A 17,517-nucleotide genomic window follows, 5' to 3' on the forward strand; every position below is an offset into this window, starting at 1 on the left:
GCAGAGCGTTCGTAAAGAGCTTGGAAAAATGCGACGGGCTTGTGATGAAAGGAGGCCTGGGCCGAAGCAAAGATGCGAGGACAGGCTGGGCGAAACTGGCGGCAACGCGCGAAGATTGGCATAGGAGCAGCGACGGCAGGGCGCGAGCATTGGCTGCATCGCGAAGTCGATGGAGCGAGCGATTGGCGTGCGAAAGCACGAGCGCAAGTAGCAGGCAACGGTCCTTTGGCTCGCTCGCCGGACAGCCGAAGAGCCGGAGCGACGAGCTTGGCGTTCGCACGGAGCCCCCCCAGTAGCAATCGGATCGCGGATCCGGCTCAGCCGAGCCAGCGGACAAAGCTAGCGCGCTTGCTTGGCCGCGCGGCCGAGCTTTCGGTTGAGCTCGCGCGGGTCCGCTCGCAAGCCGACGAGGCACCTGCTGCGCGAGACGCAAGCCGGACGCAAGGGCGACATGTCGGGAGACGTGCAGCCGAGGAAGCGCAAAGATAAGAGGCGGCGCAGGGGTGAGTGCCGTGCCAGTGGCACCAATTTCTCTTTCGCTGTCGTTGGATTTCGTGGCCGTGGCTCGAGCTGCAGCTCGCCCAGCTAGTTTCATTCTGCTCTGAGAGAGAGAGAGAGAGCCTGCTGTATTTTTAGACCGTCTTTTTCCCGTCTCTCTTTCTGCCCGCGTGCGTCGCCTCGCCGCCTGCTCGCTTTTCCTTATTCTCGTCGTTGTCCCACTCCAAGTGCGCATCTTCCTACCCGAAAATATTGAACAAAATCTTTGATGATTATTTCATTTATTTTCCATCGTTCAATTTCGCTTTCTCTCTCTCTCTCTCTCTCTCTCTCTCTCTCTCTCTCTCTCTCTGTCTATTTCAGGATGCGCCTCCAATCGTACATGGTCAGTCAACGTTTTGCAGATGTATTGTCACTGCTTTCCTTAACATTCTAATGCGTATCATTCATCATTCACTCGACCAGTACATTGATATTGCAACGAAGCATTTTGCGGCGACAAGCCTAAATACTCTCTTTCCCAGAGTTCGAGCGCGTAGTTCAAGTGTACCTATTTTTATAAAAACCTTGCATAATACATTTCTCAAAATAGGACAGCTCGCTGAATTCGAATCTGTTCATTTTTCATCTTCCACTAAAATCAAATGTGTCTATTTACTGAAATCAATTTATTGGAAATAAGCAAACAGTCGTTGTAACGTAGTCGCTTCATTGAAAATGCCAATAAAATGAAGAGAACGGCCGGCGAAGCAACGCTTAATTGAATGTTTTTTTAATAAATGATGTACAAGTAGGTAGAGTATCGCAAGTGCGTAAGAATTCAAATACTTGATGTACACTAGTTTCAACGTACGTAATCTATGCCTAGTCTACTGAGATATTTCTACTTGTTTCTTATTGAATGTCGATGAAATGAAAAGTTTCAATGTAATACGGAAAAATCCAAGCTTTCAAATATAAATACAACTATGAGATATTTTGAGCTGTGAGCAACCGTAGAAGAATCATGCAATTGCGGAATACGATTAACATTTGACATAAGTATAAGATCTGAAGAATTGCAAGTACCTTAATTTTCTGGTCCATGCAAATTGCCATTGCAATTTGCAATCGTGCATTTCTTTAACGAATACATCCCTGTAAAAATGGCGAAACAACAGTAGTTGTTAGTTTGACAGCAGTAGCTGAAACATTATTGTTGTTGGGGATAAGGAACGAAAGATTTTTAATAATCTTGAATAATTGACTTCTATTTTAGACGAAGACGAAGCAGCTTTACCAATATCCTCAGGACGGAGTGGATCAACGGATCAGTTGGAAAACGTAGCAATACATATTCACAAAGAGAGTGGAACAGGAGGCCACTGGTGTGCGAAAATAATTTTTTTTGCGTTGCTCGCAGCTCTTCTGGCTGGCGTGGTTCTCATCATAGTTGAGCATCGTGGCTCCGCCGATGGTATGTTGTTGGGCAATGCACAATGGCTTTTAACGACCCGATCGTGCACGAAATGGTCTCGACTAACTCACACGTTTGTTTTAGTGGACAAACCTGTACGTGCTTCGCAATGGACCATCTTCGAAGGCTGGGTAGACGACACTATAGCTACACACGAAGAAGACGTTGACTCGCATCATCTCGCTGACCAATCCCATGAGTGCGAAGACCACGAACAAGACGATCAGGCAGACGAACAGGAACAAGAGGATGAAGATCACACCTCCCTCGAACATCAGTTAGACGACGATGAGAACCGACTGGCCGAAGAAGAAGGAGAAGAAGAAGAACACGACGAAGAAGAGGAAGACGAAGAAGAAGAAGCAGATGAAGAAAGAGAGGATGGGCAAGAGGGAGAAGATCAGCCAGAACAAGCGTTAGAGGAAGAGTACAACCAAGGACCTGCGGGCATCGATGAAATTGATGACTATAATGAAGATATGAATGCCGATACCGACACTGACATCGATGACGGATATTTCAAGACACGTGACCAATCTAACTACGAACTCGAAGCACAACAAGATAAAACCATCTCTGAGGAAGATGTCGAAGAGGACCAGTCAAAAGAAGAGGAAGACGATGACTATGACCTGGAACGACCGTTTGATTACGCTTCCACTGAAAAAGGTGCTTGATACAAACATTTCTCAAACGCGATTTTCCTATGACATGCTGATAATTAAATCAATCTACCCACGCCTAGGCTAGATCGATAGAACAGTATTTACAAATTCATCAACTCTTTTGTATGATCGTTCTTCATAACTTAATGCATGTATTTTGTATATAAAAAATGTTCAATATTATTTTACCTTGTGCTAGGAAAGCAGTTTGCTTGTTAGTTTACTACTTTCATCAAATTTTCAGTTTATCATCTAAATACCATACTGTAAGTGATGCCATGTATTCTGGAAATATATTAAAGAAGAAATACAAAATACAAGTATCAGTATTGTCTTTCACTGCTCTCCCCATTTAAACAGCATGAAACAATACTTAACTTTTTCAATGATTTCAGAAAATTCTTCTTTATATGAACTTTTACAATAACAACTCATATCACTTTATAGTACTTTATAGTACTTTTTCAAGTTTCTTCATCAGTAACACATTCATTATATCTTTGTTTCTTGTTGGTTCAGTTTTTGTTTTTAAATTACAATATTTATTAATCCAACGCTCTCGATATAATTATAGTTTGATGCCTCTTTAACAAATCATAACATAGATGAAAAAAAAACATTGCAAATGACAATCTAAAAGATATCTACAATGAATGTTTTAGAAAATAAATATTATGCAGCGTATGACAACGATTTGAGTGCACTGGATGAAATTGAAGATAACCCTGATGATGATGAAAATGATGTTAATGATCCCTACGACATTGATTTGGACGTTAGCATTGAAGGAATTGTCTTGACAAAGGATGCAAATGCTGACGAAGATACAGATTTTGTAAATACTTCTCATGTGAACGAAATTGATGATCCTAGTGCAGAGCCTTTGGAAGAAGTAGGTAACACTATAAGATTTTGTCGAATAATCCTATATGTCTATTTATTTTCATCGATATCAATTGATTTAATAGTAGAATATCGAATTATCTTTAAAACTGTAAGATTTAATCTGCTTTCTCGTAGCAAAAAACGTCTATTATAGTCTAATTAAAAAAAGGAAGTAACGATTACTGATTCAGCAATATTTGACAAACATAAACGCACATCGTATTTCTCTTTCGAAAATATTTGGTTTATTTGTTATTATTGTAATAAATTGATAACAAATCTGTTAGATTCACAAGATTCTTTTTATATTTAATATTTTAATAAGCTGATCACGAAACTAAAATTATCTCATGATTTTTGAAAAGTTTTTAAATAAAGCTCGACTTTAATCGTTATATTTCTTTCATTCTATTTTATTCACATGGAAATAATTCTAATAATTGCAGATCTCTGATGACGAACCTGAAGAAATTATAAATGAAGACAATCTTGATGATAAAGAGGAAGAGCAAGAGACAAATAATGAGAGCGAATTGGAGGAAGAATCAGCAAGCGGTAAGTTAAGTCAATGAAAAGTCTTAGCGCATCAGAACTATTATTGTTTTTCAAAGAAGTAATATCGATTTTTCTCATAGTTTTGTCAATTTTGTATCTTTCTGCTATTTTTACGTAATGACTTTTTAGTACTTTTCAAATCTTAACAGTATTGGCAACATTAATATAAAATGACATTTACAGTGGCCATGAAATTTGGAGTTGGCGTTGCGCTGATCGTCACCGCGCATTTTGTACTTGTAAGAAGGTGGAATCATGGTAAAATTATGCTTTGTGCATTATTTTGCACGCATATACAATTTTTTCGTTTGCTTTATTCAGCGCGCTATGCCTTTAACTATTAATATCCGTTTAACTTTTTTGCAGCCATCAAATTAAATGCTTAACAGTGCCTCATTTTTTATCAATAAAAACCAATGAAGAACATATAAATGTACATTACGGCTTTTTTTTGCAACCTTTTCGAGCAGCAACTAGCTTCGTCGAATTGATCTAAAATTCCATTTTTAATCTGCTATTGGCAATGTAAACGGACTACCTGCCCGGACTTGGCAGAGTTTTGATCCAACGCTCAGTTTCTTCCAAATTAACATACGTTGAATACATGCTACATACGTATATACAAGGCTTTCCTCAGAAGTTAAACACCCTCATGCATGTCCAGTAAGATTACAAAAACAATAAGTACTGGCTCAACATTATTATTCTTATGTGGAAATACAAAAGTCGCGATAGCAACCATTTATTTAATGAAAGAATTTCGATTTCGACCAATCACAATTTTTAATCGAGTCAAAATTTTCAGAATAACTGATTGAAAGCAGTACTTAAGGGGTCCAGCGAATATTCAGCAGTGGAAATTGAAAGTTTTCTTTGTTGGCTTGTAAAAATCGCTCAAATGAAGTCACCAAACTTTTTTCATCTTCAGCTTTTTGCAATAAATTTCATAATCTCAAATATATGCCTGAAAAAGTTGTCATTAATATAGTATTTTATTTAATAATAATATTTAGCGTTGAGCATCTTCCTGAGCTTTAGTGTATATAAGAATATTCTTAGGGGAATCTTCCCTTTGTTAGTATTTGCATTTTGACAGGAATGGAACACATTTTCAATGAAATAATTTTCTTTTGCTGAAATAATAAATTTCCGAATTTTATTGAAAAATCTTTTGCATAATTTATCGAAAAACTATATATCAAACAGAAAAACATTATTTTGTTGCAAAAAAAAATCTACTTACCTGAAAGTTTATATAAATTAATTAAGAAAGAGAGAGCGAGAGAGAGGGAAAGGCAGTCGTGCTATTATAATACTAAAACAGTATAACATTAATTGCTTGCTTTATATATAGTAGTACAAACTACTATGGTTTAAGTAAAGCAGAACAAAATGTTTATATTATGTGTTTTTACTTGGTTTTAGTTTAGTTTTTAATTTTGTTATTACTCTCCAGACCAGCGTACAGGAAATTATTTTCTCTGCTGTATTGCAAATATTTTGTAATGTATGCGCATGTGTATTGCTTTTATGTAAACATTGTGTACACTCTGGATATAAATAAATAAATAGAATTTTTAATATTAATCGGTGATTGGCAATAGTTGAGACATAAGAATAGTTTTTCGATAATTTACTGCTCAGTACTTTTTGAAGTCTAAGCAACAATCTGCATCTTGATAGCAATCCTTCATTACAATGAAAGTTCAATCACAACTGAATAATTTCCTCCAATCGAATGATTTTATTAAATTTAAATGTTCTTACAAATAAATTAGATACGTCGAAACATCATAAATGCACGCTATCTAGATATCGCTTCAATAATAAAAAGTGCTCATGTATGTTTTATACTATATATTTCTTTATCACGTTTACTTCATATCGAAGGTGAAGCAGATAACCCGGAAATTCTAATTGCTAAAGACGAAGTTCCTGATTTAACAAGACGAAATACCATTGTGACACCATCTCGAATCAATGAAGACGGACAAGAGCCATTAGATGAAGAGCAAGAAAAGACGTATAAAGAATTGCATTCGACATATAAAAAAGTAGGATCATCAGACAAAAAACGATCCGGGATCGAAGAAATTTTCGCTAAAAAAACTTCAGATTTGGAACTTATACTCCGAGGAACCACGAAAGGTAAAAGCAATTCAGATATTGTTATTATTATCTAAAGCTAGCATGCCTTTATGTAGCTCAAAAACAATATTTCATGAATAATTCCTTTGTTCCAAAAAATTACAACAAATACATCTTGATACATATTAAATGCTAAAGCATTATCAAACAATGTCAAAAACCTGGTAAAAACAATTAGAAATCAAATCGAAAGATCCATATCGAAATATAGGTTTATAACGATTGTTGCGACATCTAATTTCGACACATCAATGAATAATCAATGAAGCAAACGATCACCAATTTATTATCGAAGTTTTTCTGCAGATAATTACCCTTTTGTAAAATACATTCTATAATATTTGAAAAGTAAATTTTATAACAGTAAAATGTCGTGACAATTATTTAAATTTTTCAATTTTTCAGTAACTAAAAAATTACATGTATAATGCGTAGCAAAGGCCTCTTGAAGCATACACGTAATAATTCAATGAACGTTATTATATCATAAATTCAATTAAAAAATAATTAAGCAATGCTTCTTCAAAGTGGCCTCAATAGAGGAAAACTTTTCATGTTATTAAGGCTTCCGTTATTAATGTTTTTGTAATATATTTATAAGTGGTTTTGATACGTTGATCTTACGTTATTAAACATTGATAAAACAAGTTGTTTGCTATTCATTAAAACTCAATTACTCATTACTAAAATTTATTAATTTTATGATTAACTCAGTCGAATTGGTTGGATGATATGATGATTGTTCATTATGCATTGCAAATTTGATGGAACAGTGATAGCACCAATCAATTATAATTGTTACTTTAATTTTACAAAAATTTTTCTTTTGCTTTGGCCATAGAAAAATTGGAAAGTAATGGTTGTCACGTTCTTGTAACACAACGTTCATTGTTTATATTATCAATAGCAACCCTATCCATAAACTTATTGTACAATAATTCTATAAAAATCGATGTGAAATGGATGAGTCCCTTTCAAATTAAATCAATTCTTTTTATAATTTGCGCAACGTTTTGCCGCCTATGTTTGCGGCCTCACGGACGCAATCTATTCCACATCGATTTTTGTCAAATTACAACGTTCATTGGTTATATCAAATTATAATTTAAGTATATCTAATCGAGTATGAAGTTAAATAGATTCTCGAAATTGAAATATTTACTAGAAAAATTTTTATTTATACTTGAAGTAATACGAAAGTTATATGTATTTCGATTCTGCAAAAAAATTAATGTTCTAAAATATATAGATATTTACGCGAGGTTGTAAAAATATTTAAAAAAATGTGTTTGCTAAAATAGATAAAACTAATGATCCAAAAGAAGGAGCCCGTGAAGACAGTGATAGCGTAGAAGACAATAGCGACGAAAATTATGAAGATGAAGAAACTGAAGATGATGATGTTGAAGATGTTGATGTCAATTTGTTAGAAAAGTTAGATAAAAAGTATGGTAAATTGCCAACTTCCTCTTACGATGATGATGAGTACGAAGATAATGAAGCAGATGAAATAGAGGGGGAAGATGAAGAAAATGAATTAGAGGAGGATGAACTGGAGGAGGACGAGGAAGAGGAGGAAGAAGGGGTAGAAGATGAGGAGGAAGAAGAAATAGAAGAGGAGAGGCAGGAAGAGGATCTCAGTCTTGAGAAATGTAAGATTGATGATAGCGTCATTAAGGAGAGAAAATATTAGTTGCAATAAAAATTTACTCTACCCCATTCTTACCTCAGCAAAATCCAGGCCAGATAGCACCAAACTAACCATTAGATAACTGTCAAAATGGAAATAAATTTACCCGTGTTTTTTCTTTAGGCGATTTTCATTGTTTAAGCGAAATTATTTAAACAAAGTAAAAGAAATTTACGATTTCAAAAAACTGGCCATGACAATTGATTCTAGAAGCAAAAATCTTTTGAAAACCTCTACATTTTTCTGTCAGATTCTAGTTTGTTAGTGTATTATCGTTAAAAAATAAAATATTCAGCTTTATTCGGAAATCAAAATTTTATTTTAACTAATTGCACAAGACATTTAGACATGATTTTTTTTAACCGATTGTTTAGGATTGGGTTTAGGTAACATATTACATATGTACAAGAAAGTTCTAAAAAAGTTTTCTACTTGTTTTTCGGCGTACGATTGATTGGTGTGATTAGTTTTGTGAAATCGCAAAGTTTTTTTACAATTTATTTTAATAATTTCGCATAAATAATTGAAATCGCAAAAAGAAAAACACGGGTTATTTTATTTCATGAGGAGAGTAGTCCAATAGTTAATTTGAAGCTATTTAGCGTAGATTCGCCTTGAGGTAAAATAAAGTACAACATCTCTTATCGGAATGTCATTGTTAATAATGATAATACACCAACAAAATAAAATCTAACATAAAAATGGTATATAGATTTTCGATGTTTTTTTCTTATAGAATCGATCGGCAATATTAGTTATTTGAAACTATAACATTTTTGTTGATTTTTTAAAAATAATATCGTATAAACAATTAGAGTTGCAAACATAAAAAACACCAGTAAATTTTTTTTCTATTTTGACAGTGATCCAATGGTTAGTTTGGTGCTATGGATTTGCTTGCGTAATAATGGGTTAACAAAAAATCATGAAAGATTAATTCTTTTTTCAACGAAAAAAAATCGAAAGAAAAAAGATCGAAAATTAATTATTTGGTAATATGAAATTAAATATTAATTTATTTGTTTACTAGATACCGGATCGTCAGTAAAACAAGCTACAAACCAAAAGCGCTTATGGACAAACCCATCTAAATCAAAGTCTAAAGGCAAGCAATTTTACGGATTGATTGGTGATCCAAATGATGTTCATGTGGAAGAATCAGTAAGTAACACTAAGCAATACATAGAAAATGATTTTTTATCAGAATAACATGTTACTGTACATTTATTGGTAACAATTTATTACTAATTCTTTTTTTGTTTTTTATATATCATTATTGTTAAAAAACTAGAACTACTTGCTAAATTATCTACTTTCTTGCAGATTACACGATTTTGACGTTTTATTGTTCGTTCCTACAAACGTACGAAATAGGTAAAAGTCTAAAAATAGTCTTTTTGATTATTTAATAATAGTATTTACGATTATTGATAGGGTACTAAGGTTTTCGTGTCACATCTTACACTTTACATACGATTACCATTTAGAAAATAATAACAAGATTATATATTTGTACTGTAGTATGTTCCTCGGAAGATCGTTTGTTTTTTTGTTTTATTTGTTTTGTTTTTTCGGCTAGTTGAAATTGAAGTCCAGATCATCAAGCTTGTACGAGTGTGCGAGACTTTTACATTTTGGAGGCCCCTAAAATGTAACTATCTCATACATTTACAAATAAATAACACAATTATATTTACAAAACAGAACTGTGTTTATTATACGCAAACACAAAACGAGAATAGTACCAAAGCGAAACAAAGGTGTAGAGCTCACATGGAGTGTCGAAAAGTCAAATCTCTCAAATCTTAACTAACTAAAAAAACGGACGATCTCCTCTAACACACAAAAATACATACAAACAAGTATATTCACCATTTAATAAGAGAAAAGAAATAAAATTCTAGGAATTGATGGTCGTTTATTGATAAATCATTAACATTTGCGGATAGAAAAAAATTAAACAACCACTTTTTGTATGCATCTATATCAAATATGAATATTAGTCTTTACTAATTCAAAGTTCAAATGAAAAATTTCATCTCATGAAACTTTTCGTTCGTTTTTGAAAAATAATTTCCACGAATTACCAAAGATTTTTCTTAAAAATTAATAATGTAAAAAAATAAAGATTTATATAAGAGCATTAGATTATAATATTAAAAAGTATAAATATCAATGGGGAATCAAAACACCTAATAATATATATTATTAGGTGTTTTGAATATATAATTATATTATAGATATTAATATTATTATAAATAAAGTAATAACAAAATATCAGTAATTAAATGATTATCTGATAATGGACATGATAGTACATTATCAAAAGAATTTATTTGATACAAGTACAATTAAATGATACATTAATTCATTATCAAATCTGAGGTACTATTCTTTGATCCAAATTTCAAAATGATTACGGAAATTATTCAACGAAGTTGAATCGATGAACTCTATAATGCTATATACAAGAGATTATCGTAACAACTATTGTTAAATTGTAAAAAGAGTTATAATAAAAGTATTTCACTTGGAACTTACAAGATATGGATATGAGAAAAAATTTTTATGATGTCTAATTAATTATCTGAAATTAAACGATTTGCAATAATTATCATGTCAAACATCATATTTTCCATATTGTAAATAAGTTTTCAAGAGCATCGTCGTAAAACAAATAATTAATGTTTTTTTTAATAATAGCATCGAATGCGATAATTATTATAAATGTATTTCAATACCAATTTCAATACATATCTACCGCATAAGTATAGATTTAGCGATAAGTGACAGATTTTAATACTTGTGTTTATGGCGATGTTTTCGAGGCGTTGGTGAAGCGGGACTACCAGCTCTGTGTTTCATTGATGACCTTGAAACAGACGTAGGAGACGAGGAAGGCGAGCGTTGGCGCCTTTTCCGATCGTTGCCAGGTGACCTTCTTGATGAGGATCTCGAGGAAAAACTAGGCGACGGTGAACGTCGAATTCTTGGTGGAGAAGGTGTATGCGGAGCTCGTTTTTTATGGGGTGAACGTGATCGTCTTTTAGTTCGGGGAGATCTACTGCGAGACCTGTTTAGTAGATATAAAAAGAAAATTTATCATTATTGTTGCTCATTGATTCGATTGCGGATCGATTTGATTTTTAATCATACTGATAACAAATACTTGTTTTTTGGAACTATGTAATTTAAGGATATGTAATTATATTAAAATAAATTATTAATATCTACTACTCGTTTTATTTGATGGAACAGTTCTTATAAATAATCATAATAATAATAATACTGTAAAATTACTGATTATAGTATCAGCATATGCTTCAACTGCAAGTCAGAGAAATAGACGGCTGTTTGAAATCACTTCACTTTGAAATTAATTTTTTTGTAATAAGATTATCGTTATTTGCTGAAATTTTTTGAAATAATTGCAAGATCCAATGTAAATTAAAAAAGATATACAGCTTATAAAGCTGAATATAATTAAAATTAAGTGAATTTCCATCTTTCACCTTCTTTCCATTATTACAAAATTTATCATTTAAGAAAACTTTAAGAGAATCAAGACAGTATGTTACGTATACAGCTTATATTTTTGTGTCAGTTTGTCTCGTTGATGTATGTACAATTTAATTAGTAATTCATGGAAATTTAAAAAATTTGGAAGTTCTTTTTTTTCAACGCAATCACATTTTCTAAATTTGTAGATTCAAGTAAATTATTTCGTGAAACTGCTTTTGCTCTATTAATCATTAATGTTTGTAATCATATACACCTATTGGAAAACTTTTCGTCTCTATCATACCTGTAACGACTACTTCCTTTTGACGGTGGACTTTGGGACCCCCGCCTCCTATCTCTATAATAGGTTGGCGAATCTGGAGAAGGGCTTCGTTTTTTATCTCGTCGCCTATCGTCATCCCTATCTTCGCTTTTATTTTCTTTTGCATCTCTTTCACTCTATAATGGAAACAAATTATAAGCCGTTTAAGTGTTATTTTCTGAATGTAACATTATTCTTGTGTAATATACCTTTTTTATTAATTTTTTTCGATAATGTTCTACTTGAGATTGTATAGTCATTCCTGGCTTTAAAGATCTCCTACCACTTTCCAATTCGTCTTGATATTGCATAGCTTTAACTTCAATCTCGCGTAATCTATTTCGTCTTTCTTCGTTATAATCCCTACTGTCACGAAAAAATACATATGTAATATAATGCAGGCATTTTCGACAAATATTAATAACGAATATTTTAATTGCAGTCATACCTAGAGTCCATACTAGTATCTTGTGAGTTCGAGTCATCATTTTGTTCGAGTTCTTCCCACTTACTGGTTGTCATTGCTTGAGCTTCAACCTGATCAGGATCTACAGTTTCCCACCTCGAGGGTACAAACCCAGCTGGCATATTAATTTTCTTATCATCTTTGCCTTTCGAGCTTAAACTATCATCGTCGTCCATAGGTACACCATCAATATCATCATCCACTTGAATAAAAAATGTAAATACAAGAAATGAAAATTTTGTCACAGATAAGTCAAATAAAAAATGATAGTATTTACTTGGTACGCCATCAATGTCATCATAATTTGAAGTTTGAGGAGTAAGCCCATGTTTCATAGCGCCTTTTAATAATGCAGCACCATCCAGAGGGACACCATCCAGATCTTCGGTTGCATCATTATCGACATCTGACAACGGAGCTCCATCAATATCTTCTTCGTTATCTGGTTCAACGTCATCGCACTATAAAAAGTGACGTAACGTTTATTTTGTATCATTTAACCGCATGAACAATAGTCGATGATTGTAAATGAGCTTATTACCTGGTTTAAACCTAGGAAAGTATTTTGAAGTTTCACCAAAAAATCTCTTGGATAAACGGCCCACTCTTCCCATGCTCTAAATGTTTTCATTACGCGTACTTTAAAACCCTCTGCTTTCAATCTACTATCTAACTGTTTATAAGCTTGATGAACTTCATTAAAAATATCCAATAATCTTGTCTCAAATCTAAATCCGAGATTATAAAAATTTCTATTTTTAGTATTCGATATTTTAAATTAGAAAAAAATAGTATATCGTGGCACAAAGAATGAAAGTCAACATTTTTTTCAATAAACAATGTAATTAAAGAATGAGAGATGAGAAAAGTCAGTAATCCCTCGAAGGAATTATTAATTTTCGAGTTGCATGTTTAATTTTAATTACAAAAAATATAATAGATATCAGTTTTTCTCTGATATATTTGTGAAGAGGATTAATTGTACCAATCATTCTCGTTTTTCTGAACAATAAAGTAGATATTGCAATTAAATCATGATTGCAATCACTTACGCTTTTCTGTAAATTGTAGCATTTGTTACTTTAACTCCACAGTTGTGTAAAATATCAGATATTAAGTATAATCTAGCTACTTTTTTGTTTACTGGAGTTTGCAGGATTGATAGAGATTCTGCAATACAATCACAAATCTCTTCAGCTGCTTCTGCATGTTCAATACAAAAAACCATTGCTTCTGCCACTTTAATTCTTTCAGGAGTTATATTACGCAGTAAATCTTCTAAACGATCTCTTTGACTGAAAAAATATGCTTATTTTAAAAAATTCATAAAATTAGACAAACTGAAGTAATTAACCAATCATATTTCAATTACCAGTTTGAAAGACTTCCTCTTCGAGGTTCATGCTTTTCTTCGACTTCAATAAGTTCATCTGGCATTCCTTGAGTCCATGGATTCATAGGTGGTGGACGCCATACACTACCTCCCTTAAACATTCTAAAATCATCTATTCTCCATTCTTTTTGGGCATCTCCTTGTAAAATAGAGTATAATTTCCAACGATAATAAATATGCGCTGGAGAATAATTTTCAAATAAAAACCTAAAATAAATTAGGAAAAAAGGTAATTTGATTATTAAGTCAAAATAATTTTTTATATTTTTCATTTTAATGTATACTTTAACATTACCTAAACATTGGATTGTTAATTTCTCGATTCATAATCATAGCTTCAAACATTGGTCCTTCTCTGACAACAAATTCCACCATTCTATGAATTAACATAACTAAATTTCTGTAATAAATATACACATAATCACAATTATTATCAACGATTACATGTATTTGTTCAAAAGATTTTCAAAGATCCTTAAAGGTATATCTTATGACTAATTTACTTTACTAATTTTCTTTTGAGCTGTTAAATTCTATCATGATAGATTTTTAATGAACAGATAAAAAAAAAGTAACCTCTTAACAATTTTAATATATTAAAATTTTCTACTGTTAGAACATTCTTATTTCATGAAACAAACACGAACATACCTTTCTGTTGGAATCACAACTTTGACGACAGCATTTTGTAAAATCTATTGCCATTAGTGGATTTAAAATAGCAGATGAAACGAATTCCAACATTAATGTAGCAGTTGTAATCAAATTGATCGTTTCAGAAACAAATGTGGCCAAATGACAATGAAACAAATTTATAAAAGTTATTCAATATAACAGAAACTTTTTTTTATAAACATAGTACAATACATTTCATTTTTTTAAATGTATTATTGAAATACAAAATATTTGAAATTGATTTTAATAATATATTTTTAATATCTATATTGACTGATAATCAAGTTTTGTATCAATTTAATATTGTGAAAAAATCATATTATATTGCAATACACTCACCTTTTCAAAGTTTTCTTTTTCTTCTGAATCCATGTTCTGAAAATTGCGAATGCGTGGTATCTACAAAAAATATAGATTTTCATAGTTTGGTACTTAATTTAGTAATAGGTGATGTCATTAGAAATATTAAAAAGTTATCTGATTTCAAAATGGTTGTGGAAACTTTTAAATCATAATTTTTTTTAATGTGAAAAATGAGTATATTTCATAAAATTTACACAGATCATTTTTATAATACATTTTCTAAAAAGAGTTGATTATGGTCATCATAATATTTAAAGAGCATAGAATAATATATTTAATTAATTAACTAATACATTTTGAATAATTGTTTTCCTATTTTAATATTAAATATTTATTGTACTATTATTATCATTTGATTTATTGAAAAATATATAAATCAATTAAATTCTTTATACCTATTTAATAAAAATAAAGTATTCAATAAAGTATTCCTACAATATTCAAAACTCACAATACCTTATTTTTATCACGTTTGTGAGGTTGCGCATTGAATGGTAGTCCAGATGGTGGTGGTGGTTGAGTGATTTCCATCAGTGCCGGAGGAATATATATTGGATATGGTGGTATAGGAACACTTTTGCCCCAGCCTAGTTTCATTTCATATTGCATTATATCACGACCTGTTCGATTTTAAATGGATGGAATTTTATGTTACTCAAATTATTAAAATATTGGATTTGCTGAAATGATTAGAATTGTTGAAACCATTGAGATTTTTTAAAGCTCTTTCTCCATCTTTTCTACTCATAAACGCTACAAAACCACAATTTCGTTGTCTAGCTTTCTCTTCATCACTTCGAGGCCACATAATCTTGATACTGGCCAATGGACCAAATTTGCCAAAAATTTCCATAAGCTGCTGTTCTGTTATCTAAAAATTATTAATTGAGTATTTTTACTATAGAAGATTAAACAGTAATTTTAATTGTGAAACTATTATTGTTACCTTTGGATTCAAATTTCCTAAATACAAATTTGTAGTGTTTGGATCTCCATTATCAAATGATCCATCTGTTATAAAAGGGCCTGAAATTTTTTAATTAATTATGAAATAAAAATACTTACATTAATTGTACATATGTAAATTTTTAACTAAATTTTTGGTCATCATGGAATTTACCTTCAGTTAGTTTCAAACTAGGGATTATGGAATCATCTTGGGATAGTGATGAAGTTTTACTGCCTCCTTTGTATTTATGACGTTCTTCCCTTTCCTCTTGGATCATTTTCAATTCTTCTTTAAATAATTCAAGATTACTTTTTTTCTTTTCACCTTCTTTTTTCTTCTTGCCAAGTCTATCTATCTTTCGTTCACTAAGAATTCTTGCAAATTCTTGAGCTTGTTCTGACGTTGAACGAGTCTCAGCAAGATCTCCCATCTTAGGTTGAGGTTTATATAACTTTCCCTTTTCCCTTACATCTTCTTCTGCAAATTATATTGATAATTTGAAACTAATAAAGTATTTATATTTAGGTATAAAAGTTAATTTAAATTATTTATTTTTATCAACCTCGTTTTCCTGCATTATAAACCCCGGCCTTTACCCACACTTTGTTTGCATTTTTGTTTGGAGTCTCTTGGAATGTTGCAACAAATTCTTCAAAAGCTTGAGCAGCAGCTTGTTCTTGTTCTTTCTTTCGTTGTTCTTCAAGTTCTTTTTTACTTATTTGTCGTTTACCCATGGTACCAATCGAAAATGCTTTGAGCTTTTGCTCAGTTAGTTGCTAGAATAATTAGGAATACAAAAATTAGGTTAAGTTGGCCAACAAGTAAATCGAGTCTACTAACTCGGCAAAAATTGTGAAACTTACTTTCATTAGTCCTTTATCCGCCATTGTGTTGATATTAATTTAAAGCGTAAAATATATGAACAATTTTTTTTCACATTACTTTTCCGTCGTCATACTCGTAACTGTCGAGTACCAAATTGTTCGCCTTATTCATTCACTTGTGCATGATTGAATTACTACACAAACACATGGTTATTTCAGTTTAATAATATTTACATTTTGAGACAAGTTTGAACCCATGCTTTTTTATCATAAAAAATAAACTATGTGTGCGAATTAATAAAAATATGTACAAGTTAGGTTACTTTGATTTTGCATAGAGTGCAATACACAGCCAGAGCATAGGCAAACCAAGAGAGCCGAGTCAGCCAAGGTGCCTCGCGCTGCAGGGGTGAGATACTGGGATTCCATGTCAACATTTGAAATCGGATGATGGTAACCAAGTTTACGTGTCAAAATTAAGTTACGCGTGAAACGCAGCAGCGATACTAGTCAATGCAAAAAACATTGACTTTGTTTAAAAATCTAGAATACAAAATTTGCAAAAAGGAAACAATGAAAGTGATACCGGTAAAATGATAATATTATTACTTAGTTGTTATAATATTTAATAGAAATGAATTAAATATATAGAATATGGTAAGTAGTTGACATGGTTTCACATTCAACTGATGGGAATTGTATTCATTTATGCAATCAAAAAATTGTATCCTACGAAAATAACCAAAATTATTGAATTAATTTATAAATTTAATTAATCAAATTTTTAAGTAATATCAATGTAATAAAAAATATTTAAAAAATGTGTATGAATCAGATTTATTTCATGGGAAAATTGTTGTTTCTTAATAGTCACTTTTTACATCAAGAGCCATCGGTCATTAGACATCTGACGTGTACCAAAGTAAAAAAGTATGAAAAATACATAGTTTGCTTATTTCATTTACATTTACATAATCTATAATCGAAGTTTCAACTAATATTATTGTTAGATTATCTGGCATTGTATGTACATATGCATATATCTTCAACAAAAGATTATTTTGTGACAAAATTAAGCCTTTTGATTTCCTGCGGTGCCCTTGCCTCCATCAATTACCATTTATACA

General features: G+C 31.8%; 2 protein-coding genes across 5 annotated transcripts; one reads left to right on the forward strand and one right to left on the reverse strand.

Annotated features, from left to right (window-relative positions):
* The first annotated feature begins 247 nt into the window (after window positions 1–247).
* Window positions 248–11,088, forward strand: LOC131675409 (glutamic acid-rich protein). Of its 2 annotated transcripts, none has more exons than XM_058954385.1 (11): window positions 248–503; window positions 1,757–1,954; window positions 2,039–2,623; window positions 3,282–3,511; window positions 3,951–4,059; window positions 4,243–4,317; window positions 5,950–6,207; window positions 7,509–7,859; window positions 8,928–9,058; window positions 9,221–9,271; window positions 10,780–11,088. In XM_058954385.1, exons 1-10 carry the CDS (start codon window positions 452–454, stop codon window positions 9,233–9,235), a joined length of 2,004 nt encoding a protein of 667 aa, XP_058810368.1. In that variant the 5' UTR covers window positions 248–451; the 3' UTR covers window positions 9,236–9,271; window positions 10,780–11,088. The 2 variants fall into 2 exon arrangements, with proteins under 2 accessions (XP_058810368.1, XP_058810367.1); XM_058954384.1 differs by having other exon boundaries at window positions 250–503; window positions 10,726–11,088.
* Window positions 10,238–16,893, reverse strand: LOC131675407 (U2 snRNP-associated SURP motif-containing protein). 3 transcript variants are annotated; one of them, XM_058954383.1, is made up of 17 exons: window positions 16,430–16,893; window positions 16,129–16,342; window positions 15,738–16,043; window positions 15,564–15,628; window positions 15,323–15,488; window positions 15,074–15,237; window positions 14,594–14,653; window positions 14,231–14,274; window positions 13,875–13,979; window positions 13,559–13,786; window positions 13,239–13,481; window positions 12,728–12,914; window positions 12,464–12,647; window positions 12,169–12,388; window positions 11,930–12,086; window positions 11,703–11,857; window positions 10,238–10,970 (listed from the first exon to the last, which is right to left on the reverse strand). In XM_058954383.1, exons 1-17 carry the CDS (start codon window positions 16,451–16,453, stop codon window positions 10,694–10,696), a joined length of 2,799 nt encoding a protein of 932 aa, XP_058810366.1. In that variant the 5' UTR covers window positions 16,454–16,893; the 3' UTR covers window positions 10,238–10,693. The 3 variants fall into 3 exon arrangements, with proteins under 3 accessions (XP_058810366.1, XP_058810365.1, XP_058810364.1); XM_058954382.1 differs by having other exon boundaries at window positions 11,930–12,083; window positions 15,564–15,643; window positions 16,430–16,892; XM_058954381.1 differs by having other exon boundaries at window positions 15,564–15,643; window positions 16,430–16,888.
* Window positions 16,894–17,517: the final 624 nt, after the last annotated feature.

This window comes from Phymastichus coffea, unplaced genomic scaffold, assembly GCF_024137745.1.
Source record: "Phymastichus coffea isolate CEN01 unplaced genomic scaffold, Cenicafe_Pcof_1.1 PCOF00020, whole genome shotgun sequence".
Classification (NCBI taxonomy): Eukaryota; Metazoa; Arthropoda; class Insecta; order Hymenoptera; family Eulophidae; genus Phymastichus; species Phymastichus coffea.

Excerpts from the sequence above, each read along its gene's own strand:
- LOC131675409 (XM_058954385.1), top strand. The coding sequence starts at position 452 with ATGTCGGGAGACGTGCAGCCGAGGAAGCGCAAAGATAAGAGGCGGCGC. Across the intron at positions 4,060-4,242 it reads GGAGGAAGAATCAGCAAGCG|TGGCCATGAAATTTGGAGTT; the intron begins GTAAGTTAAGTC and ends TGACATTTACAG. Across the intron at positions 4,318-5,949 it reads TGTAAGAAGGTGGAATCATG|GTGAAGCAGATAACCCGGAA; the intron begins GTAAAATTATGC and ends TTCATATCGAAG.
- LOC131675407 (XM_058954381.1), bottom strand. The coding sequence starts at position 16,453 with ATGGCGGATAAAGGACTAATGAAA. Across the intron at positions 11,858-11,929 it reads GAAAAAAATTAATAAAAAAG|AGTGAAAGAGATGCAAAAGA; the intron begins GTATATTACACA and ends TTTCCATTATAG. Across the intron at positions 10,971-11,702 it reads AAAGGAAGTAGTCGTTACAG|GTCTCGCAGTAGATCTCCCC; the intron begins GTATGATAGAGA and ends TCTACTAAACAG.